Consider the following 24,674-nt stretch of genomic DNA (forward strand, 5'->3'; position numbering starts at 1 on the left):
CTGTTTTTCCCCCAGCATTAAAGGGGCCCACACAAGTTTTCTGTATTTGCCCCAGATTGGAGAAATTTTATGAGAAATCAAAAGGCAAAGGTTAAATGAGAAAGCTTACATTGAGGCACGTTAAGATAAAGATTGACAAAAGCCCTGAGTCCCTTGGCTCAGCTCCCTGTTGGGAACCCAAATCCCTTTTTACTAGAAAAGGTAAAATGGTCTGTGGGTAGAGAAGAAAAGTTCCTGGGATGGGAACATAAACATGTACAGATTGATGGGACTATGAAATTTGAGATGTTTAAATAAGTTTTATGAAATGTAGTTATGACTCTTACCTAAATGTCATATGAAAATGGATATTGTATCTGACTGAGGAATGTTTTCCCTATCTAGAACTATCAAACTGAAGGCATGTCAGTCTGCCCTTTGAGAAATGTTAATTGTGTTACAGGATCTTTGGGGGTTTCATTTTCTGGCTGGAAACCTCTGTGGTTGCTGTGCCTTTGCTCAAGATCTTTTCCTGCATCTGGGAAGAATGAGGTACACAGACAAGTGAAGGGTGAACAACACTAACATGAGCTTTATTGAGTGTTACAACAGCTTGGAGGAGACCAACAGTGGATAGCTCCTCTCTGTAGGCAGGTCATTTGTGGAGTCTTTAGTTCTCACAGCGAGGAGGCCCTGGAGAAGGCAGCTCCGCTCTGCAGTTGGTCGTCCTGATGTCTGCAGCTCTCAGCGGAGAGGAGGCTCTGGAGAGGGTGACTCCTCTCTGCTGTCAGTTTGTCTCTCTGCAGCTTTCAACAGAGAGGGTACTCCTCTTCCTCCTCTGGCTGTCCTCTGCCCTGCTCTGGCTGAGCCCAGGGCTTTTATGGACCTCAGAGGGGAGGAAGTGCATCCTGATTGGTCCATGGGTGGCCAAGGGCAGCCCCAAAGAGGCACCATGAGCCCCCACTCTGGTCCGTAGGACTGGCAGCCTGGCCTCCAGCCTTCAGGCCCTCCCTGGCCTAGAGGTGGGGCCTTACTGGGGGCCTGGCCCCTTTTGCCTGGGAATCAATCTGCCTCCCACTGCCATTCATGGCCCCAACCCCTGCTCAGAGATTGGAGCAGGCGCTAGGAGCAGAGACAGGCCAGGCAGTGGGAGTAGACACCCCTGAGCCTGCAGAGCTGGGGAGTGGGGAGGGGAGATCCTTTCTGGGGCTCCTGAGGGTGCAGGCTACAGAGACACCTGGGTCCTGCACCTGGGAGGGTGGCCACAGCTGCACCTGGGAGCTCCCGCCCCACCAACTCGGAAGGGCCCAGGGCTCTTGCTTGTTCTCAGCTCCTGCCTGCTCCAGGAAGTGGTAGGCCCAGGTCTACAGTTGCAGGTCCAGCTGCTGCAGCTGCACCTAGGAGGGCAGATCCTGCCTGTTCCCGGCCACTCCCAGGCAAAAGCACAGGGAGGCACAGATCCACAGCCACAGTTTGGGAGGCTGCGGGAACACCCAGGGAGCTCCCGTCCCAACTCAGAAGGGATGTGGCTCCAACCAGCTCCACGCAGTGTGCAGCCCCAGCCAGGCCTTCCTGCTGCAGCTGGTGTGATGGCATTAGCCAGTGCTACGAATTGTACATGTTAAATGGGAACTAGTAGGACTGCCTGAGCCCGCAGAATGTAGGGTAGAAGCCAGGATGTTGCTCGGGACAAATCCTCCACTTCATAGCCCTCTGTGGAGCATTTACTGGGGCTTATGGCAGAAACCTGTGGGCACTTCCCAATGACGACTGCTGGACTTTGGACCAGAGAATTTCCGCTTGCTATGGAATGTTAACTGAAGCTATCCCTATGCTAATAGGAATATGGTGCCAAAAAAAGAGTTCCATAATAAAATAAAAATAGTTTACATAGGATCTTGTTGCCTGGGGCAACAAGGAGGAGATGCTTATAAGTAGGGAGCCTCTTTTTCCCCAGGACTTTAACTCTATGAGGAGCTGCTGGAGTCTGCGGAGCCTCATAAACGGCTCTCATCTAACAAGAGCTGCTTGGTTGTGAATGACAGTTTCAAGAGGAACAAATGACATCTAGTTTGGCAGTCTGCTGCTCTAGTTAAAGAAGAGTCAAGGAAATCTTTTCTTTTTGAGTTATTTATAGTTTAGAGCAATTGGGTTTTGTGAGCAAATTTACCTTTCTGAGTTTGACTAAATTTGCAAATTATTTGTGATTTTATGATAATATAGTTATTCACATACATTTAGTAAGAGTCTTTTCTTTTGAAACAGGATAATTGGAGACACTGGTTATTTTATCAAGGCTTTGACTAGAATAACATATTTTTGGCTGGGTGCAGTGGTTCACACCTGTAATCCCAGCACTTTGGGAAGCCCAGGCAGGTGAATTGCTTGAGCTCAGGAGTTCAAGACCAGCCTGGGCAACATGATGAAACCCCATCTCTACAAAAAGTACAAAAATTAGCTGGGTGTGGTGGTGGCTGGTGCCTGTAATCCCAGCTACTCAGGAGGCTGAGGCAGGAGAATTCCTTGAACCTAGGAGGCGGAGGTTGCAGTGAGCTGAGATCGCACCATTGTACTCCAGCCTGGGTGACAAGAGCAAAACTCTGTCTCAAAAAAAAAGAATAACATATTTTTAGGTAAAGTTCTAGCAAAGCCAACTTAAAAAGAGTGTATATAGTCAATTGGTTCTTGCTGCACTTTATACAAATCATCAGGCCAACTATAATAAGACTAAAACGTATTTTTCCACACAAATTGATCTTATTATAATGTCTCTTTATTAGAAAAGGAGGGCTAGAGAGAAACTGAGTCAAAGGAAAAGTGTAACACTTGTTACTGATGACAGTCCTGACTTCTGTTTTTGAGTGCAGATTGAATCATGAATCATCTCTGGGCTGCAAGAATCCTCTAAAGAGCACCAGGCTATAATTTTTATTCATATTCATAGTTGGTGCCCCAGCAGAATAGGTTCTTTCTTCTGTTCTGACACACAAATACTCTTCTGATTATCAAATTATTAATGTTATTTATCTCTTCTTGTTTTACTTCCAAGGAAACCAGAATCACGGAATTCTAAAGAGATGTGGCATTGGCACTCGGGCATTCCACTGTGCCTGATCTGTTTTTCACAGCCAATGCCCTGCTGCTAAGACTATATAGGCACCCTCCCTCTAGGGCCAGGGACTATAGCAGAATAGCTGGGCGCCTGAGATTGTAAGGGCTGTTTTTTTTTGTTTTTTTTTTTTTAGATGGAGTTTTGCTCTTGTTGTCTGGAGTGCAGTGGTGTGATTTTGGCTCACTGCAACCTCTGCTTCCTGGTTTCAAGCGATTCTCCTGCCTCAGCCTCCCGAGTAGCTGGGACTGCAGGTGCCTGCCACCACGCCTGGCTAATTTTTGTATTTTTGGTAGAGACGGGGTTTTACCATGTTGACCAGGCTAGTCTTGAATTCCTGACCCTGTGATCCGCCCGCCTCGGCCTCTCAAAGTGTTGGGATTACAGGCATGAGCCACCGTGCCCGGCCTGTAAGGCTGGTTTTGAGGGAGAGAATTAGTTCAGACCGGCTGGGCGTGGTGGCTCATGCCTGTAATCCTAGCACTTTGGGAGGCCGAGGTGGGCGGATCACAAGGTCAGGAGTTCGAGACCAGCCTGGCCAACATGGTGAAACCCCGTGTCTACCAAAAATACAAAAATTAGCCAGGCATGGTGGGAGGTGCCTGCAGTCCCAGCTAGTCGGGAGGCTGAGGCAGGAGAATTGCTTGAACCCTGGAGGCGGGGGTTGCAGTGAGCTGAGATCGCGCCATTGCACTCCAGCCTGGGGGACAAGAGCGAGACTTCATCTCAAAAAAATAAAAGTAAAAAATTTTATTAGCCATTTTAGGACAAATTACTAAAGGACGATAAAAAGCATTGCAGCACAACAAAAGTCTCTAAAAATCCTTAGCTTAAAAGGTTTTAACAATGCTTATGTTCTGTATAGCTAATTGCTATAAGTCTGTAACTAAAACCAAGATTACAGTAGCTCATTCAGGTTTGTAACCTTGCCCTCGGCTTTTTGTTTGTTGGCTTTTTACTTAAATTTTTAAGGGTTAATGAATGCTTGTCTGTGTCCATTCCCATTTGGCCTAGAACATTTTAATTGGCTACAAGTCTTTTGACTCTAAGTCTCTTGGCCATAGGGTGTCCCACCAAGAGACAGGACAGATCCAGGGCAGGCAGCCATGTCACCCTGGCAATGCTATGGAACAAAACAAAAGCTTGGTGGCCACTGGTGTTGCCTCTGACAAATGTTGGCCACAAGGGGAGGATGTAAACCAAAAATAAAATTGTAAGACCCCCCCAACCATCTGAATGGACCACTCCTCCTTGGCCAAGGGCATTCCAAACTTAACCTGAAGAACTAGTTCAGGACATGATGGGAAGAGGGAGATGGACATGCCTCGTGATACTCTCCTCCCTTTTGGAATCACGGATGGAACAGGCTTCTTTAAGTCTGGTAAGAAGCATTTACAGTTGATTCTCTCTGAAGCCTGCTACCTGGAGGCCTCATCTGCATGAGGTGAACAAGGTTTTCTTGTTCATTATCAGTGTGAAGTTGAACAGTCTTTCGTTTTAGACCTTAGTTTTTATGAGCTGGACTTGTAACTGCCCAACAGGTTCTCCTTGCCTGCTGCTCAGACAGAGCTGATTTATCTAGATAGGGAATTGCAATAGAGAAAGAATTTAATTCACGCAGAGCCGGCTGTATGGGAGACCAGAGTTTTGTTTTGTTTTTTTTTTTTTTTTTGAGATGGAGTTTTGCTCTTGTTGCCCAGGCTGGAGTGCAATGGCGCGATCTTGGCTCACTGCAACCTCCCCCTCCCGGGTTCAGGAGAGTCTCCTGCCTCAGCCCCCGAGTAGCTGGGATTACAGGCATGTACCACCACGCCCAGCTAATTTTGTATTTTTAGTAGAGACGGGCTTTCTCCATGTTGGTCAGGCTGGTCTCAAACTCCTGACCTCAGGTGATCTGCCTGCCTCAGCCTCCCAAAGTGCTGGGATTACAGGCATGAGCCAGCATGCCCAGTCCAGAGTTTTATTATTGCTCAAATCAGTGTCCCCCAAAATTTGAGGATTGGAGTTTTAAGGATAATTTAGTGGGTAGGGGGTGTTGAGAAGTGGGGAGTGCTGATTGGTAGGATTGGAGATGAAATCAGGGAATCCAAGCTGTCTTCTTGCGCTGAGTCAGTTCCTGAGTGGGGGGCCACAAGACCAGATGAGCCAGTTTATCCATCTGGGTTGCACCAGCCGACCCATTGAGTGAAGGGACTGAAAAATGTCTCAAGCACCAATCTTAGGTTTTACAATAGTGATGTTATCCCTAGGAGTAATTGAGGAGGTTTAGAATCTTGTGGCCTTTAGCTGCATGACTCCTAAACCATAATTTCTAATCTCATGGCTAATTTGTTAGTCCTCCAAAGGCCATCTAGTCCCCAGCAAGAAGAGGGTTTGCATCATTCTCAGCAAACTATCACAAGAACAGAAAACCAAACACCGCATGTTCACACTCATAAGTGGGAGTTGAACAATGAGAACACATGGACACAGGGAGGGGAACATCACACATGGGGGTCTCTCGAGGGGGGCTGGCGGGGATAGCATTAGGAGAAATACCTAATGTAGATGATGGGTTGATGGGTGCTGCAAACCACCGTGGCATGTGTATACATATGTAACAAACCTGCACGTTCTGCACATATACCCCAGAACTTAAAGTATAATAATAATAAAAAAAGAGAAGGGGGTTTGTTTTGGGAAAGGGCTGTTATCTTTCTTTCAAAGTTAAACTATTCTACGACCAGGAATGGACAAGGACAGCTCGGAGGTTAGAAGCAAGATGGAGTCAGTTAGGTTAGATCTCTTTCACTGTCATAATTTTCTCAGTTCTAATTCTTGCAGAGGTGGTTTCAGACTAAAGTTGCAGATCTGAAGTTACAATTGGTGTGTCTTTGTTTAAGTGAGGACACACATCTTGAAAGGTCTCCAGGCTGGCAAAACATTTACACCTGGGAGACTGGTGGGGGCCGAGGTGCACGGCCCTGCCTTCACGGGGGCCTAGCTGGCAGGAGTCTTGCAGCCTGCAAAGTAACAGCTGTGCATTTGGAAGAGGGTGTTGGGCGACTCGGCTTGTAACCACCCAAGGGGTTCACCTTGCCCGCTGCCTAGACAGAGCCGATCAATATAGGGGAATTGCAATAGAGAAAGAGTAATTTACACAGAGCTGGCTTTGCAGGAGACTAGAGTTTTATTATTACTCAAATCCGTCTCCTCGAGCATTGAAGCATTCAGGGATCAGAGTTTTCAAGGATAACTTGGGTGGGGGGAAGCCAGTGAGCCAAGAGTGCTGATTGGTCAGAGATGAAATCATAGGGAGTCAAAGCGGTCTTCTTGCCCTTATCAGTTCCTGGGTGAGGGGCCACAAGATCAGATGAGCCAGTTGATTGATCTGGGTGGTGCCAGCTGATCCAGCAAGTGCAGGTTCTGCAAAATATCTCAAGCACTGATCTTAGGAGCAGTTTAGGGAGGGTCAGAATATTGTAGCCTCTAGCTGCATGACTCCTAAAACACAATTTCTAATCTTGTGGCTAATATCCGTCCTACAAAGGCAATCAAGTCCCCAGGCAAGAAGGAGGCCTGCTTTGGGAAAGGGCTGTTACCGTCTGTGTTTAAACTATAAACTAAGTTTCTCCCAAAGTTAGTTCAGCCTACTGCCAGGAAGGAACAAGGACGGCTTTGAGGTCAGAAGCAAGATGCTGTGGGTTAAGTTACACCTCTTTTACTGCCTCAGTCATAATTTTGAAAAGGCGGTTTCAGGCTTTCAGCCCTAACTCTCCCTTTGGCTGAAGGAGTTCGGAGGTCCTGAGAGTTTTTGATTTTCCCTTACGTGTTGGGTAAAAACAGTCTCTCAACGTTGATTCCTGCCTACCTTACTGCTTATTTTTATCAAAAGACGACATATGGGAATATAATTTGTTAAGTGCAAAGCCTTATTCAAATGTAAAGCTCTTTTCTTTTTTTTTTTTGAGACAAGAGTCTCGCTCTGTCGCCCAGGCTGGAGTGCAGTGGCGCGATCTCCGCTCACTGCAAGCTCCGCCTCCCGGGTTCACGCCATTCTTCTGCCTCAGCCTCCGGAGTAGCTGGGACTACAGGCGCCTGCCACCGCGCCCAGCTAATTTTTTTTGTATTTTTAGTAGAGACGGGGTTTCACCGTGTTAGCCAGGATGGTCTCGATCTCCTGACCTCCTGATCCACCTGCCTCCGCCTCCCAAAGTGCTGGTATTACAGGCGTGAGCCACCGCGCTCGGCCTCAAACGTAAAGTCTTTTCAATATCTGCTCTCCCTTTCTATCTTGCCCGACTGTCGGTCCGGTCCCGCGGGAACCCGGGGCGGGTTGGGGCGAGTCAAGAGCCCCTGCACCCCAAGTCAGGGTAGTGCACCTACCCCTTGGGGAGACCAACGACCGCTCGGTCCTCTGCTGCTCCTGCCTGGCGGTTGCTAGGAGCCGGGGAAGCGCAGGCGCATTGGGAGGGGCCGCGGGCACACCGAGCAGCGACCACTCGGCCTTCCCCTGCTCCTGCCTGCCAGGTGCTAAAAATGCCGGGGATGCGCAGGCGCACTGGGAGAGGCTGCAGGGCACGCTGGGTAGTGCCTCTCGGCTCTCTGCTGTTTCTGCCTGTCGGTTGCTAGGCGCTGGGACGCGCCTCCCGAAGGGTGCGGGGCACAGGTGGCCTCTTCGGGGTGGGCCGCGCCTGGCCGGGGCCGAGGACACCGCGGCCGCCCGGGCCTGCGGGAAGCGATGGAGCCCGGGAAGGTCGGTGCGGCGCTGGGTCTTGGCGAGGGGTGGTCGAGCTTCGCGGACTCCTCCGGGCGCCGCTAGCAGCGCCGCCGCCGCCCTCCCTTTGCGCAGCGGTTCTCTCGGCCGGGCCGGGGCTTCCCGGAGGAGCCGCGGTGCCTCCGAGGCAGGAAGGGAAACGGAGGCGCGGCTGGCCGTCGGCGCGAGGGATGGCAGGACGCCGGGCTCCCGGCGGTCGGGAGAGGCGGTCTGTGCAGCCTCAGGCCTGGGGTCGCCGCCGCGGCCTGTCTCCTCGCGCCGGGCCTGGAGGCGGCCTCAGCCCCTGCTGCGGGGTCGGGGTGGCTGAGGAGCCATGTTTAAAATTTTATTAAATTTTAGCTGATTTAAGTTTAAATATGACTTGTCAACAGTTTAAGAGGTTGAGAGAGTGCAGCCTGGGTGCTTGAGTTTGAATTCGGGCTTTTGTATTTACTTGTATGACCTTGGCAAACTCACTTAACATGTCTTGTTTCCTAATTCATTCAATGGGCACAATAATAATAGCAACATTATAGGGTGTTTAAGAAGATTAAGTGAGATATTATGTGTAAAAGTGCATAGACCAGTGCCTGCTTTCATTAACACTCAATAAATGTTAGATATTACTGTATTATTCTTGTTGTCTATTGATTCCCCACTAAAAGATGAGGAATTTAATTTGCATACATTTTCTTCTACCTTCACTCCTATTATTTTTTCCCCGTCACTTACCTTTATGTGTTGAATAATACTCCTTAATTTGTATTTTATGTTATATCAATCTTAGGTGTTTTTTTTTGTTTGTTTTTTTTTTTTGAGATGGAGTCTCACTCTGTCACCAGGCTGGAGTGCAATGGCACGAACTTGGCTTACTGCAACTTCCAACTCCAGGGTTCAAGAGATTCTCCTGCCTCAGTCTCCCGAGTAGGTGGGATTACAGACGTGCGCCACCATGCCCAGCTGATTTTTGTATTTTTAATAGAGATGAGGTTTCACCGTGTTGGCCAGGATGGTCTTGATATCCTGACTTCGTGAGCCACTGCACCCGGCCTTTTTTTTTTTTTTTAAAGATAATTCCCCTTGTCGCCCAGGCTGGAGTACAGTGGCACGATCTCTGCTCACCGCAACCTCCAACTCCCGGGTTCCAGCGATTCTCCTGCCTCAGCCTCCCGAATAGCTGGGATTACAGGCATGCGCCACTATGCCCGGCTAATTTTTGTATTTTTAGTAGGGATGGGGTTTCTCCATGTTGGTCAGGCTGGTCTCGAACTCCCGACCTCAGGTGATCCGCCTGCCTTGGCCTCCCAAAGTGCTGGGATTACAGGCGTGAGCCACCGTGCTAGGCCAACCTTAGATAGTATTTTTTAACTTTCCCCTAGTTAAGATTAGGAAGCTACTGCCCTGCACTCCCCGTTTCTCCCTAAACCCACTAATTTCCTGACCCTGTCATCTTCTATGCTATTCTCTTTACATTTCTTTAAGTTACTCTGTAACTTACATTGTCCGTGATTTGTTCATAGGTTGATTTTAAAAATGAAAACCAATAAACACTGTAACATCATGGTTATATAAGTTTTCATTGCAGAACCAAATAGTCAGATTGGACCAATAGATAAAGTGGAGTCCTGTATTCTAAGCTCACTCTGCTCAGAGAACAATGTTTCTGGTGTCAGGGTCAAAGGGGTCATCTTTTCTTACATTCAGTTAATGTACCACAATGTAGTTTGCTTCATATTTGGATTATGTCTTTCATAAATGGCACTATTTGGCCTTTTTTTTTGTTTTGGCAAAAAAGAACATATGCTGTTTTAAATTTTTAAACCTTATGATGTCTTCTAGCTTATTAGTGTCATATTACTTGTTTAATGAAATTCTCTTAAAAATTCTTCCCAGAGCTCACTGACTTTATGTTCTCATCAGGACAAATTGTTTTCTAGACGTGCACAGAGCTATGATCTGGGAATTCTTTCTCATTGTGCTTCTGGGTTAGGCCTACTGTTTCTTGGATCAAGTGTCTCCCTCTTTTTTGAAATCTCCCTGCTTTTTCCAGTGGAGTATCCCCTCCCCTCCCCGTTCCTCTCCCCTCCTCTCCCCTCCCCTCCCCTCCCCGTTCCTCTCCCCTCCTCTCCCCTCCCCTCCCCTCCCCGTTCCTCTCCCCTCCTCTCCCCTCCCCTCCCCTCTCCCCTCCCCTCCCCTCCCCCCTCCCCTCCCCCCACCCCTCCCCTCCCCCCTCCCCTCTCCCCTCCCCTCCCCCCTCCCCTCCCCTCTCCCCTCCCCTCCCCTCTCCCCTCCCCCCTCCCCTCCCCTCCCCTTTCCCCTTCCCTCCCCTTTCTCCTCCCTTCTCCTCCTCTCCCCTCCCCTTTCCTTTCCTCACCTCCCCTCCCCTTTCCTTTCCTCCCCCCACTCCCGTTTCCTTTCCTCTTCTTTCCTTTCTTCAGAGTCTTGCTCTTTCACCCAGGCTGGAGTGCAGTGACATGCTCACAGCTCACTGGAGCCTTAACCTCCCAGGCTCAAGCAACGTTCTTGCCTTGGCTTCCCAAAGTGCTGGGACTACAGGTGCGAGCTACCATGCCTGGCCTATCGCATACCTTTTTAGACAAGAGTATATGTGGGAAGAAAACTGTATGCTCTAAGAATATCCTCATTATACTGATAGATTGTTTAAGAGTTTGGCTTAGCATAGAATTCTAGGAGCAAAATAATTTCCCAGAACTTTGAAGATGGTTTACTTTTGTCTTCTAGCAGTGTGTTTGGCTGATGAGATATCTTTGTGAGTAACATTTTCTTTCTCTCCAGAAGATTTAGGATCTTTATCTGTGATGTTCTGAATATGGATGTAGTTTGTTATAGATCTTTTTTCATTTGTTATTTTTGACATTTGACTGTCCTTGGGGTTTTATTCTGATACATATATAATAAATAAAATTCATTTTTTTTGAGACAGAGTCTCGCTCTGTCGTCCAGGCTGGAGTGCAATGGCGTGATCTCAGCTCACTGCAACCTCCACCTCCCAGGTTGAAGCGGTCCTCCTGTCTCAGCCTCCTGAGTAGCTGGGATTACAGATGTGTGTCATCACGCCCAGCTAATTTTTGTATTTTTAGCAGAGACGGGATTTCATCATGTTGTCCAGGCTGGTCTTGATCTGCCCACCTTGGCCTCCCAAAGTGCTGGGATTATAGGCATGAGCCACTGTGCCAGGCCAGTAAATAAACATTTTTAAAGTAGCAAAAGCAACAGACCTCAGAGCTGGATATTTCCTGGCAAATAATGAATTCCTGTAATAGGTTCTCAATTGCAAGTCGGTCTTTAACTTTTTAGGAAGTTAACCCATGGGTTATTAGAATCTAATTATGTAACTATTATGCTGTGATATAGAATTAATTAGTATAGTCTATTTCATAAGGTAAGGGGAAGGATAAAGTTTTCATGAGATTATTGGAATAAAATTGTATTGGATTATTTTGGTATTAGAGTTTTGTTTTTTTTTTTTTTGAGACGAAGTCTCACTCTTGTCCCCTAGGCTGGAGTGCAGTGGTGTGATCTCAGCTCACTCCATTCTCTGCCTCCCGGGTTCAAGCAGTTCTCCTGCCTCAGCCTCGCAAGTAGCTGAGATTAGAGGCATGCGCCACTATGCTGGGCTAATTTTTTTTGTATTTTTAGTAGAGACAGGGTTTCACCATGTTGGCCAGGCTGGTCTGGAACTCCTGACCTCAGGTGATTCACCCACCTCAGTCTCCCAAAGTGCTGGGATTACAGGCGTGAGCCATCTCACCCTGCTGGTATTATAGCTTTTAGTATACACCAAGCGTTTCTTTCAGTTTGTTTCATTGTACTTAGTTGCTCACATAATTAATATCATGAATATAAATAGTTTTATGTTATTTATTTGTACTGAGATCATACCAAGTTTCAGTATGTCGTAGCTATTGGAAAAAACTTGATGGTACCTTTGCAGGCTTTACACCTTCCTGCATGATGACAATTTTCTTTAATATTAGCTCTTTCAAAACTCTTTATCTTGTTTACAATGTGTATGACTATTAATTTTTATGGTCAATGAAAATTTTAGAAATATCTAAGTTTTTTTGTTACATACCAAACAATTGATAGGTAATGTGTGAGTTTATTGTTATGAAATTTATTAATCATAGCTTGAAAAATGTAAACATATATGTTTTTTAGGTTATTCTTAGTTTAAAATAAATTTCTACCCTTTTTATTTTCATGTGAGATATGTACTAGTGATGTGAACTGTTTAGGTACAGTGCAATGCCGTTCATTCTGTTTTTAGAAAGGCTGAATGTTCTAGAGTAGATACAGTGGGGTCTCCAAGGTTGGTCCTCACTGATCCGCTTGTGGGGTTCCTCCAGAGAACTGCAGAAACTCTGGCATGAACTCGCCATTCAAAGCCCTGTGCTGATTCTTGACGAAAGTTTAACACTGCTCCTCGCAGCCTAAGGCCACCTCTGGGACAACCCAGCTCAGGGTTGTCTGAAAGAGCTCAGGGCTGTCAGAATAATTTACTGTTTGTTTTAGCCAACACCTGAGGATAGGTCCCTGACATCCTTTCTGAAGAGAGTTTAAAAGGGCTTAAATTATGAATCCTTCTCTGTCCTTTTGAGATGTCTCTAAATCTGCAATTCAGGAGTGTCTTTGAAAAGATATCAGAAAGGACAGGACGGCCTCTGTTCTGGTCTCTCTGGGAAGGTAGAATCCTAACTACTGTAATTATCAGCTAGCAGACACAGTGAGCTTAATCTCAGTTACACTGACCAGCCTTTGTAATTTTTCACTTGAGCTCACCTAGCCCGGGTTCTCCCATAAAACACTCCCTCACCTCAGTGCAAACAGGAATGGAGCTCAGCTGTTTCCCGTCCTGCCTGCAGTTACTGAATGAAATCTGTTTCACCACTTGAACGTCTGGCATCCCCCTCCCCACACTTCTCATCTGTCAGCCAAGTCTAGAAAGGAATCAGCCTGAGGTCAGCTCTGTCTACAAAATAGACTCAGCGCAGTCAGCATTTTAGGCATCTGCCGCTTTGACATAGCAGCTCACAGATAGCACTCTCATCTGCAAATACACGCATACCGAAAACACGGGTGCTCCCTGCAGCCACGTTTGTCACACCGAGTACAGAGTGTTAGAAACAGCCTGTGTGGTCACCAGCCAGGGCCTAGGTGAGTGAATTATGGTGACTGTAGGGAATAACCTTGGATTCAGTGATGGAAACTGATCATCCTAGTTTTCTTAGTTACCGTTTTCTTCGGAGCACTTTTTTTTTTACCAGGGAGTGTCAGTTACACAGTCAAGTAATAGAATGAAGACCTGGATAGGCTGCATTTCATAATTTGGCCCTAAATAATTTGATAACTTAAAAATTCTAGTGTAAGGAATTTTGAAAAAAAAATGAGGACAGCAAAAGGTAAATTATGTCCCAGTCCTAAAGGCGGGAGCCAGCCTTGCACTCTGGGTCTTTTAGCGTGCACCCTAATTGGGTGTGTTGCCATACAGGGTTAGTGAAGCACACTGCTCTGGCCGTTAGTGGCCCTGCTCATTCCACTCTGTAATTCTGAGAATTCATGTTGGTGTCGTCAACCTAAAGAAAATCCAGGCAAAATTAATTATAGAGACTATCAGGGCCACAGCCTGGGAAACACTGGGAGGTGCTCCAGAGAACAAAGGAGAGGCTTGAGTGTTTAAAGAGAAAAGGACGAATCAGGAGAGGGGATGATTACAGAATACTTTGTCAAGTACTGGTTTACAGAAATAACATTGATTATTGATTGGTTATACATCACTGAACTGCAGCTTATGAATTCTGGTGTCCAGTGTATGACACTGGTAGGTTAATTTATGGCTATTGGCCAGGTGTGGTGGCTCATGCTTGTAATCCTGGCACTTTGGGAGGCTGAGGTGGGAGGATTGTTTGAGGATGGGAGTTCGAGGCCAGCCTGGGCAACATAGCAAGACCCTATCTCTTAAAAAACAAAAAAAGCCTGGGCATGGTGGTGCATTACTGTAGCCCCAGCTACTCAGGAGGCTGAGGTGGGAGGATTTCTTGAGCACAGGAGGTCAAGGCTGTAGTGAGCTATGATAGCACTGTGTCTGGAGTTGGTTCCTTCTGGTGGGTTCTTGGTCTCGCTGACTTCAAGAATGAAGCCACAGACCTTCACAGTGAGTGTTACAGCTCTTAAAGGTGGTACATCCGGAGTTGTTTGTTCCTCCCGGTGGGTTCGTGGTCTCGCTGACTTCAGGAGTGAAGCCCCAGACCTTTGCAGTGAGTGTTACAGCTCATAAAGGTAGTGTGGACCCAAAGAGTGAGCAGCAGCAAGATTTATTGTGAAGAACAAAGCACAAAGCTTCCACACTGTGGAAGGAGACCCAAGCAGGTTGCCACTGCTGGCTGGGGGCCGGCAGGGGTGGGGGGGTGGCAGCTTTTATTCCCTTATTTGGCCCTGCCCACATCCTGGTGCATTTACAAACCTTTAGCTAGACACAGAGTGCTGATTGGTGCGTTTTTACAGAGTACCGATTGGTGCGTTTACAAACCTTTAGCTAGACACAGAGCGCTTATTGGTGCGTTTTTATAGAGTGCTGATTGGTGTGTTTACAAACCTTTAGCTAGACAGAGTCCTGAGTGGTGTGTTTGCAGTCCTTTAGCTAGACAGAAAAGTTCTCCAAGTCCCCACCCACCCAGAAGCCAAGGAGGCTTCACTTCTCAGCAGCACTGAACTCCAGCCTGGGTGACAGAATGAGACTCTTTAAATAATAATAATAATATGGCTGTTGGTGGTGATGCTGAGTCAAGAGGTCTTAAAGCAGGCCGCTTACTTAGCTCTGGGTGTGGGGGGAGCTGGACTTCCTTAGCTCCAGGTGTGTGTGGGGGGAGCGGGATGGCCTTAGCTGGGGGGGGTGGGGGGAGAGCGGGACATCCTTAGCTCCTGGTGTGTGTGTGTGGTGAGCGGGACGTCCTTAGCTCCGGGTGTGTGGGGGGGAGGGGGACATCCTTAGCTCCGGGTGTGGGCGGGAGCGGGAAGTCCTTAGCTCCGGGTGTGGGGCAGAGAGCGAGACGTCCTTAGCTCTGGGTGGAGGGGGAGCGGGATGTCCTTAGCTCCGGGTGTGGGTGGGAGAGCCGGAAGTCCTTAGCTCCGGGTGTTGGAGGGGGAGCGGGACGTCCTTAGCTCCGGGTGTTGGAGGGGGAGCGGGACGTCCTTAGCTCCGGGTGTTGGAGGGGGAGCGGGACGTCCTTAGCTCCGGGTGTTGGAGGGGGAGCGGGATGTCCTTAGCTCCTGGTGTGGGGGGGAGCGGGACGTTCTTAGCTCCGGGTCGGAGGGAGCAGAACATCCTTAGCTCCGGGTGTGGCGTGGGGAGCAGATGTCCTTAGCTCTGGGTGTGGCAGGAGGGAACGGGAAGTCCTCAGCTCCGGGTGTGTTGGGCGGGAGCCGAAAGTCCTTAGCTCCCGGTGTGTTGGGGGGGGGAGCGGGACGTCCTTAGCTCCTGGTGTGGGGTGGGGGGAGCAGATGTTCTTAGCTCTGGGTGTGGCGGGGAGTGAGACGTGACCACTGTCACATTTCAGTGGCTCTGGGCCTAAACATTTAAAGGAGCTCACATTCCTCAGATTAGTTTCTTTTCTTTCTCAGTGTCATGCAGGGAACAGGATGACGATGTGGACGTCAGCGCTATACCACTGGGTCCATGTAGATGAATGTCACAGGGTTGGGCCGCGGTGTCTCTGTCGTGTGGGGACTCAGGCTGGAGGGTGCCTTTGCTGCTTTGCACAGAGCTAGTGGTCATCCTGAAGGTCCAGAATGGATTTATGGCAGTGTCCCTGGAAGGAAGAGTGGATTTAGAAACATGTTAGAAGCAGAAATAGTAGTATCTGGTGACGCTTTCATCTGTTTATTTTTTAATAGAGATGGGGTCTCGCTGTGTCGCCTGGGCTGGAGTGCAGTGGCAGTTATCACAGCTCACTGCAGCCTTGACCTCCTGGGCTTAGTCTCCCATCTTAGTCTCCTGAGTAGCTGGGACTGTGGTTGAACCACCATGCTTGGCTGATTTTTTTTTGGTGGAGATGGGGTCTTGCTGTGTTGCCCTGGCTGGTCTTGAACTCCTGAGCTCAAGTAATCTTCCTACCTCAGCCTAGCAAAGTGTTAGGATTACAGGTGTGAGCCACCATGCCTGGCTCAAAATAACTTATTTTAAACATTTCTTAATGTTCAGTTAACTAGTTCAAATCAGTATTTAACTTTAATCTCTGATGAGTGTTTTCTAAAAGAGGAGGCTGGGTTGGAAAGCAAGGGGAGAAGCCCACTACCCGCAGGTGGCTGCAGGTGCCAGTGGCACCTTCTCGCTGGAGTCCGCCCAGCTGTCGGAGGTTATGTGGCAGGAAGAATGAGCGTCAGGTCCAGGGGTTTCTGCTGTTTGGCTTACAGAGCGCGGAAACCCTCACACCCACTCGGAGTGTGGGTCTGACAAGATGACACAGGGGTGGGGTTTGCTTTCCATCTGGGCTGTGAGTGCCTGCCCTGAAGTGAGGTTTTGGCTTCACCACCTCTGATGGTACACCTTGGAGGTGATACCACCTTGGAGGTGATTTCAGCCCAGGTTTACTTCTCCTTGGATTTCAGGATGAGATGAGGGTGGGGAAAAGAACTCCCTTGAATCCCTGCATTGAGGGGAAGGGGAGTTAAATCAGTTTCATCTGTTTTATTTGGGAGGCAAATCAAAGGGATGTAAACATTGTTCAGGGTTCTTACTGTACAGTTCTCCATAGAATTTTGTTATGAAAAGGTTCTAGATGATTTAGTTGATGTAAATTGAGCGTAAATTGAGGGACAGAGGCCCTGGGGAGCTGGTGCTGGGCAGCCGCTCATCTCCTGTTTGCTTGCCATGTGCGTGAAGGATGCTGGCCCAGGACACGTGCTTGCAGATGCTGAAGACCACAGGCTCCAGTTTTCATCCACTAGTGCGTGGGCTGAATCATGCTGATGGTTTTGCTGCTTAGCTCTCCTGAATCTCCTCGCCCCAGTCCCCAGGTTGGGGTTTGTTCCGCTCATGGGAGTGCTGGGGAACTTTGTCCTTTGGTTCCATACTTGGAGAGTTGATTTTAAGCGTGGATTGCTGGGCTCCTCCATAGGGCAGAGTCTGAGGGCAGGTCAAGTTGGTCTTTAAAAGGCCTTGGCAGAAGCATGTGGTTTACATGTGGCAAGTGGGGACCGACAGCACCGGGGCAGGGAAGCCGTAAATCACTGTTGAACAGTTTGAAACTCTAGAGAGGGAGACAGCATGGATAGAAAACTTGAGGGTAAACAGTCCATATTAGCTGAGTTTTAAGTGCTCCAAAGTAGTCAGTATTGTGTGCATTTAAGAAAATGGCTGTTTTTTTTTCTTACTGAAAACTATAAAGAGGCCGAAGAAAAACCCTGTGATCTCTGTGAGAGGCCGCGTCTTCGGGGTTTTTAGCTTTGTCGGCAGCAGTAATGTTAACAACCATTAAGAAACCCCACTGGATGGGTTTTGTGACTTACTTTTCACATTCTGAGCTAGTGGCCTTGTGCCTTCCCAGTGTCCCCTGAATGTCCTCAGCGTCCCCTGTGTGCAGCGCCCACGTCTCCTGGTTGAACTGTCCCCTAATGTTCTAGGTGTCCCCTCTCTGTGGTGCCCATGTCTCCTGGTTGGACTGCCCCTTGGTGTCCTGGGCGTCCCCTCTCTGTGGTACCCTGGTCTCCTGGGTCTCCTGGTTGGACTGTCCCTGAGTGTCCTGGGTGTCCCCTCTCTGTGGTGCCCATGTCTCCTGGTTGGACTGCCCCTTGGTGTCCTGGGCGTCCCCTCTCTGTGGTACCCTGGTCTCCTGGGTCTCCTGGTTGGACTGTCCCCGAGTATCCTGGGCGTCCCCTCTCTGGTCACTCGTGTCCTGGGTTCCATTCAGCCGTTTTGTTTATAGCAGGTCCTATATTAAACCTCTCTGTAGAAGTTAACTTTAAACAAAGAGTTGGCCGGGCGTGGTGGCTCACAACTGCAATCCCAGCACTTTGGGAGGCCGAGGTAGGGGGCTCACCTGAGGTTGGGAGTTCGAGACCAACCTGACCAACATGGGGAAACCCCATCTCTACTAAAATTACGAAACTTAGCCGGGCGTGGTGGCGGGTGCTTGTAATCCCAGCTACTCAGGAGGCTGAGGCACGAGAATTGCTTGAACCTAGGAAGTGGAGGTTGCAGTGAGCTGAGATCGCGCCACTGCACTCCAGCCTGGGCGATAGAGCAAGACTCCGTCTCAAAAAAAAAAAATTATTATTTAATATATTTATGAGGTATTACAGCTTTTTTTGTTTGCCCTAATTTTCACATTCCAGGAAGAGTTTTAGTGGCTTGTCCATGAAAAGTTTCCATTTTTCATTTGGACAAAATCTGTTTTTTTTTTTTGAAACAAACTCCCAAATGCTTCCTTTATTTATACCTTTAAGGAATTGTTTCTCAAAGGGAAAAATTGAATAGTTATGGTATATTCTCTGCAGGAAATCATCCTTGATTGATTTTGCTTAGCTGAAGTTAGGTTTATCATTAAGCTCTGTTGTACCAGGGTTGTGGGGTTGTGGGGTTGTACCCTGTGTTGTTGGAATGTGTTACTATGGCGTGGTGATATGCGGTTAGGTTTAGCATGAAGCTCTGTTGTACCGGGGTTGTAGGGTTGTACCCTGTGTTGTTGGAGTGTGTTACTATGGCGTGGTGATATGCGGTTAGGTTTAGCATGAAGCTCTGTTGTACCGGGGTTGTAGGGTTGTACCCTGTGTTGTTGGAATGTGTTACTGTGGCGTGGTGATAAGCACCTGCGTGTTCTGCACTGAGGTTCTGCTGAGGCCTCGGTGCAGTTGTGGAGCAGGAGCGGCACAGAAGAAGGAGCTGTGGCTGCACTGGCAAAGCTCATGCTCCCCTCGGGGAGACCATCGCGAGGGTTGCCAGGAGGCAGTGGTGCAGTGTGACAGGAGGCGCCCCAGGTGGCGGCGAGGGTGCAGAAGGGGAGTCCCAACCTTGCCTTAGAGCACAGTCAACCTTTACTGTCCTCATGGTTCCTGTGGGTTAGGGTTTGGGGGTGGCGTGGGGGGATGTTAGGGTGCAGTCCTCACGCTCCCTGAAGGTTGCGTTGGGCTGAGGGGCCCTTCTGAGGTGTGGGCTGGTGCCGGCCTGTGCCTGGGCCTCCCCGGGAGTGCTTGGGCATCCTTGTGCTGTAGCAGCTGCGTCTCCCAGGGTGCGCGGTGAGAGCAAGCGGGCGCCACAGCCAGGTGGAAGCTCTGGAAGGGACCCTGAGCAGGAAGGCGCACAGTGGGGCCTCCGCCCCGTCCTCCTCATCATAAGTGTGGCAGGGCGGGCGGCTTGAGCTCAGGAGTTTGGGCAACATGGCGGAACTCCGTCTCTAGAAAATACAAATATTAGCCAGGTGTCATCCCAGCTACTCGGGAGGCTGAGGTGGGAGGATGACTTGAGCCGAGGTTGCGCCACTGCACTCCAGCCTGGGTGACAGAAGCAGACTCTGTCAAAAAAACAAAAAGACGACGATGAAGAAGAGTGTGACATAGAATCTGGCCCACGTTCGAGGAAGGGGAATCGGCTTGACTTGTAAAGGAAGGGTTGTTGAAGAGTCAGTGGAAATGTTTTAAGACCACGGCACCTTGTTATTTTAATATTCCCCCTCAGATTCTTAGAACAGTTGGATACCTGGTGAGCCGGCTGTCCTGATGCCTCCTTTCCCGGCACGCACAGTGTGGATTCTCTAACGGCTGGTGGTCATGAGGCGCTGCGACATGCTAAGCAGTGCTGGGTGACACAGAGGACTAAGATAGGCCTTCCTTTCCGGAAGGTGGGGACTTAGCTGGAGAGATGTCATCACACTTGAAAGGTAGATTATCCAACGAGGAGCAAACACTTTCGCAGTAGAAACAACAAACATCAGAGGAGCTGGACGGTGTTTTTGGGCCTGGGGCCTTTCTTGGGTTTTATCTGCGCAGCCACAGCTCTGCAGCAGTGCTCGGTGTGTGCGAGGATCTTGGTGCGCATTTGCTGAATACAAGTACGGGGCCCTGGAGGGCCAGAGACACGGGTGAGCTTGTGGGTCCACCGGTTGACCAGTGTAGCAGACGGGTGTGATAGGGTGTCCTCAGGGACAGGCAGGCTTTCTCTGGCGACCCTTGAGCATTCAGTCCACAGGTGTCGGTTCCGTTCCTGATTTGTTCCTTGGCAGGACTCTAGAGCTGAAAGCTGCTGAACCTTGTGATGCCTCACTGTCCTCATTAGAAAAATTGAGCCGATAGCCTTCTTAGTAGGGTTATGAGATTTAAATATTGTGCTTGACTCAGGATAGCATCTGGTATGCACCAGATGCTAAACTCATTTCTGTCTGTCTGTCATACATCCCAGCTGCTGTTGCTGTGTAAAAGGCCGTGGTGTGAGACAACAGCAGCCTTCTAATTTTCTCACATATTCTGTGGATCAGGAGAGCTCACAGCAGCAGGCTTAGTTCTGTCGCTGATACCTGGGGCCTCGGCTGGGGAGACTTGAGGTTCAGGAGGTGGTGACTCATGAGGGGCCGCGGGAGCCGTGCCTCTCACGCACCTGCCCTGGTGCTGGCTGTGAGGGACCCCTCTGGGCCCGTGGCTGTGGCATCTGCTGTGAGGGACCCTCTGGGCCCGTGGCTGTGGCATCTGCTGTGAGGGACCCTATGGGCTGTGGCATCTGCAGGGGCCTCTCCCCAGGGCTGCTTCTCTTCCTCACAGGGAGGTATCTGGAGCTGCAGCCCAGGAGGACCAGGCGGAAACCCATTGTCCTGGGAGGCCCACGATGCCTTCTGTCCTGGGTTGAGCCCAGCGGCCGCAGAAGGAGCACAGACTCCCTCTGTGTGCGCAGCATTTGGGACGTGAGTCTGTTGTGGCTGTTTTTGGAAAATACAGTCTGACACAAGATATTTTAAACCCACAGAATATTTGTCCTTCCTCTGTTGTTCAACTGCTGTTATAACTTGTTTTCACTTTTATTTTATAATATTTAAATTTTGAAGTAGCCAAAGGAACACATTTTACAATAATGTGTCATTTTAGACTAGTGAATAATTTTTAAAAATCTGTATTTCTGTTACCTTTTATTCCAGGAGGTAGAGAAGTATTTTCTGGCATGTCAAGAATTAACTGCCATTGATTTAAATGGCCTAATGAAAAAGCAGCTCACTAGAACACAGAAAGTTATTTTAAACTTTAAACATTCTAACTTTATACTTTTTTATTTAGAGAAGAACCAAAGATGATACCTGGAAAGCAGATGACCTCAGAAAACATCTCTGGGTAATTATTTTAAAGATTTGGATTGGGATCTGTGCAGGACTCGTGTGGTTTTCTTGGACCCGCTTTACCTGGTACACGACACTGTATAACTTTGGTTACGTGTGCCTCATTTCAGAAGTACTTTGAACTCAGAGGTGAAGGTGTGCAGCTAACAATCCCTCTAGAACGTTGGTTAAGCCAGCTGGACACTCCCACTGCTCGTGGGGCTCTGCCATGGCTCAGGGGCCTCCGCACTGCTTTGGGGCAGGGAGTGCTCACTTCAGGGGTCGCAGCGGTGGATGGGGAGAGGGGCTTTGGGATCGAGAGAGAGTCCTGAGAGTTTTAGAACGAGGGTCCTTGTTTGTATGGGGCCCAGGCGGTTTGTGTCTTAGCGACTTTAAAACACAGCTTCGGTATCTCTCTTTTAACACATGTAGTATTTTATTTATTTATTTGTTTTTAGTTAATTAATTTTACTCTTTTTTTTAGAGACAGGGTCTCACCGTTTTGCCCAGGCTGGAGTGCAGTGGTGAAATCATAGCTCACTGCAGCCTTGACCTTCTGGGCCTGAGCTGTCCTCCCACCTCAGTCTCTTGAGTAGCTAGGACTACAGGCATGAACCACCAGGCTTGCTAATTTTTTAATTTTTTAATTTTTTGGGGTAGAGATGAGGATCTTGCTATGTTGCTTGGGCTAGTCTTGAACTCCTGGCCTCAGGCGATCCTCCTGCCTTAGCCTCCCAAAGTGCTGGGATAATAGGTGTGAGATACCATGCCTGGTCCTACTTATTTTTTTTGAATTTTACTTTATTTTTCATATTTAGGGGGTACAGGTGCAGGTTTCTTATATGCATATTTTGTAGAGTGGTGAAGTCTGGGCTGTTAGTGCTCCTGACACCCGAATAGTACCTGTCACCCGAATAGTGAACATTGTACCCAATGGGTAATTTTTCACCCTCTTATACACGTAGTATTTTAGATTTGATTTGCCGATCAGTGTGAATGTCCACGATATTAGGGGCACTGGTGGGCAGTTGCAGAAATCTAAGCTTGACTCCATGTCCTTTAGTGTTCTAAGAACATCCATGCAGGCCTTGGCCCGTCTGGGATTAGAAAGCAGCTGAATGCAAATATGTTTTAAGGTCCTTCAGCTGTGTGTGCTTCTCACATTCAGGTATTAAAAGTCTAATGGAAATCTGCCTTCCTGGTCATGGAGGACCCTTTATTCTCTTGTTTCAGGCCATACAGTCAGGTAGTTCCAAGGAAGAAAAAAAGCACAGAGAGAAGAAGCTGCGTAAGGAGTCTGAGATGGACCTTCCTGAACACAAGGAGCCGAGGTGCAGGGATCCCGACCAGGATGCCAGGAGCAGAGACAGGGCAGCCGAAGTCCACACCACTAAGGAGAGTCCTCGTGGGGAGAGGGACAGAGACAGACAGAGGGAGAGGAGAAGAGACGCAAAAGACCGGGAGAAAGAAAAGCTGAAGGAGAAACATCGAGAGGCAGAAAAGTCTCACAGCAGAGGAAAGGACAGGGAAAAAGAAAAAGACAGAAGGGCCCGGAAGGAAGAACTCCGGCAGACCGTGGCCCACCACAACCTGCTGGGCCAGGAGACGCGCGACCGGCAGCTCCTGGAGCGGGTGGAGAGGAAAGGCCGCTCAGGTGGGTCCCCGCTTGCCTTCCTGTGGTTCCACCCGAGGTGCCGCGTCACTGCTGGTGACAGGTTGATAGTTCGCTGCCTCCCCTCCCTCTCTGCCCCCGTCCCTCCTTCCCCTTTCCTTTTTTTTCTGGACAGGGTCTTGCTCTGCCCCCAGGCTAGAGAGCAGTGGTGCCATCACAGCTCACGGCAGCTTCAACTTCCTGGGCTCAAGCGATCCTCCCACTGCACCCTCCCAAAGCACTGGCATTACAGACATGCCACTGTGCCCAGCTGGCTGTATTTCTTTTAAAAGTTCTTGCTGTTTGGGACATTTTCCTCTTTTGAAATGTTCATTTGTTATTTTTGTTTTCTCTCATAGTTTTCACAAATGTTTTATCTTTGAAGTTAGAGGTTTCTGTTCTCTCTGTTGCGGGATGTGTGTGTGTGTGTGTGTACTTTTTATCATTGTTTTTCTTTTGGTATTTTAAAAACTTGTTCATGCCAGGTGTGGTGGGTCATACCTGTAATCCCAGCTCTTTGGGAGGCTGAGGTGGGAGGATCACTCCAGCCCAGGATTTTGAGACCAGCTTGGGAAACATAGGGAGACTCCATCACTACAAAAAATAAAAAAATTAGCTGTGTGTGGTGGCGCTTGCCTGTAGTTCTAGCTATTTGGTAGGCCAAGGTGGGAGGAGCCCTTGAGCCCAGGAGGTCGAGGCTGCAATAAGCTATGATTGTGCCACTGCACTGCAGCCTGGGCAACAGAGTGAGACCCTGTCTCAAAAGAAAAAACGAAAACTCTAAAAACCATTTAGCCAGCCGGGCGCAGTGGCTCATGCCTGTAATCCCAGCACTTTGGGAGGCCAAGGTGGGTGGATCACCTGAGGTCAGGAGTTCGAAACCAGTCTGGCCAACATGGTGAGACCCTGTCTCTACTAAGAATACAAAAAATTTAGCCAGGTGTGGTGGCATGCGCCTGTAATCCCAGCTACTCAGGAGGCTGAGGCAGGGGAAGTGCTTGAACCAGGGAGGTGGAGGTTATAGTGAGCTGAGATTGTGCCACTGTACTCCAGACAGAGCAAGACTCTGTCTCCAAAAGAAAAAAAAAAAAAAAACCATTCAGCCAATGAAAGGAATAACAATTTTCTCATTATTAGCTAGAGTTTTACTATTAAAACATATTTTAGGGCCAGGCACAGTGCCTCATGCCTGTAATCCCAGCACTTTGGGAGGCCGAGGTGGGCAGATCACTTGAGGCCAGGAGTTCAAGACCAGTCTGGCCAACATGGCGAAACCCCATCTCTACTGAAAAAAAAAGAAAAGCAAAAATTAGCTGGATGTGGTGGCACAGCTGCTTGGGAGGCTGAGGCATGAGAATCACTTGAACCCGGGAGGAGGAGGTTGCAATGAGCTGAGATCATGCCACTGTACTCCAGCCTGGATGACAGAGCAAGACTGTCTAAAAAAAAAAAAAAAACCCAAAAAACAAAACCATATTTTAGGCTTATTATCTCAATAAGGCTTATTATCTCAGTAAATCTCAATGCTCGTCGTAAATAAACAAAAATAAACCTCTTTGATAAAAAATATTTTCTAAAAGTGTGTTTTATTTTATTTAGCTAAATTCCTAGGAGCCTGTAAGGTAAAGGTACATACTTTTTTTTCCTTCCCAAATGGAAATTTCTTCAGTATTTTTTGGTTATATAGGTAGTATATGCTTCTTATAAAAATGTAAACTAGCGCATATAAATGCAGAAGGAATCTATTAGAAGAATAGGTAGTTACTCTTAGAATCAGCAGAAGGGTTAGAAGCCCTGGCTGTGAAAAGGATGGAAACCAAGGGCCTTTACTCATTGCCGCCGTTAGACGTCTCGTATAGACACACCGTGATCTGTTTATCCACTTCA

At 48.4% G+C, this 24,674-nt stretch overlaps 1 protein-coding gene across 5 annotated transcripts in view; it reads left to right on the forward strand.

Moving 5' to 3' along the window:
• Nucleotides 1-7,630: 7,630 nt before the first annotated feature.
• Nucleotides 7,631-24,674, forward strand: part of DYNC2I1 (dynein 2 intermediate chain 1) — a 95,332-nt gene continuing 78,288 nt past the window's right edge. For 2 of the 5 annotated variants that reach the window (XM_054495218.2, XM_054495219.1), the window contains exons 1-3: nt 7,631-7,823; nt 21,099-21,152; nt 22,370-22,790. In XM_054495218.2, the coding sequence (XP_054351193.1) occupies nt 7,809-7,823; nt 21,099-21,152; nt 22,370-22,790 (490 nt within the window). In that variant the 5' untranslated portion in view covers nt 7,631-7,808. Of the gene's footprint in view, nt 7,824-19,688; nt 20,732-21,098; nt 21,153-22,369; nt 22,791-24,674 lie in introns of those variants that run through there. The other 3 variants (XM_063668061.1, XM_063668062.1, XM_063668063.1) reach the window with 2 other exon arrangements.

Source organism: Pongo pygmaeus, chromosome 6, assembly GCF_028885625.2.
Source record: "Pongo pygmaeus isolate AG05252 chromosome 6, NHGRI_mPonPyg2-v2.0_pri, whole genome shotgun sequence".
NCBI classification, from domain to species: domain Eukaryota; kingdom Metazoa; phylum Chordata; class Mammalia; order Primates; family Hominidae; genus Pongo; species Pongo pygmaeus.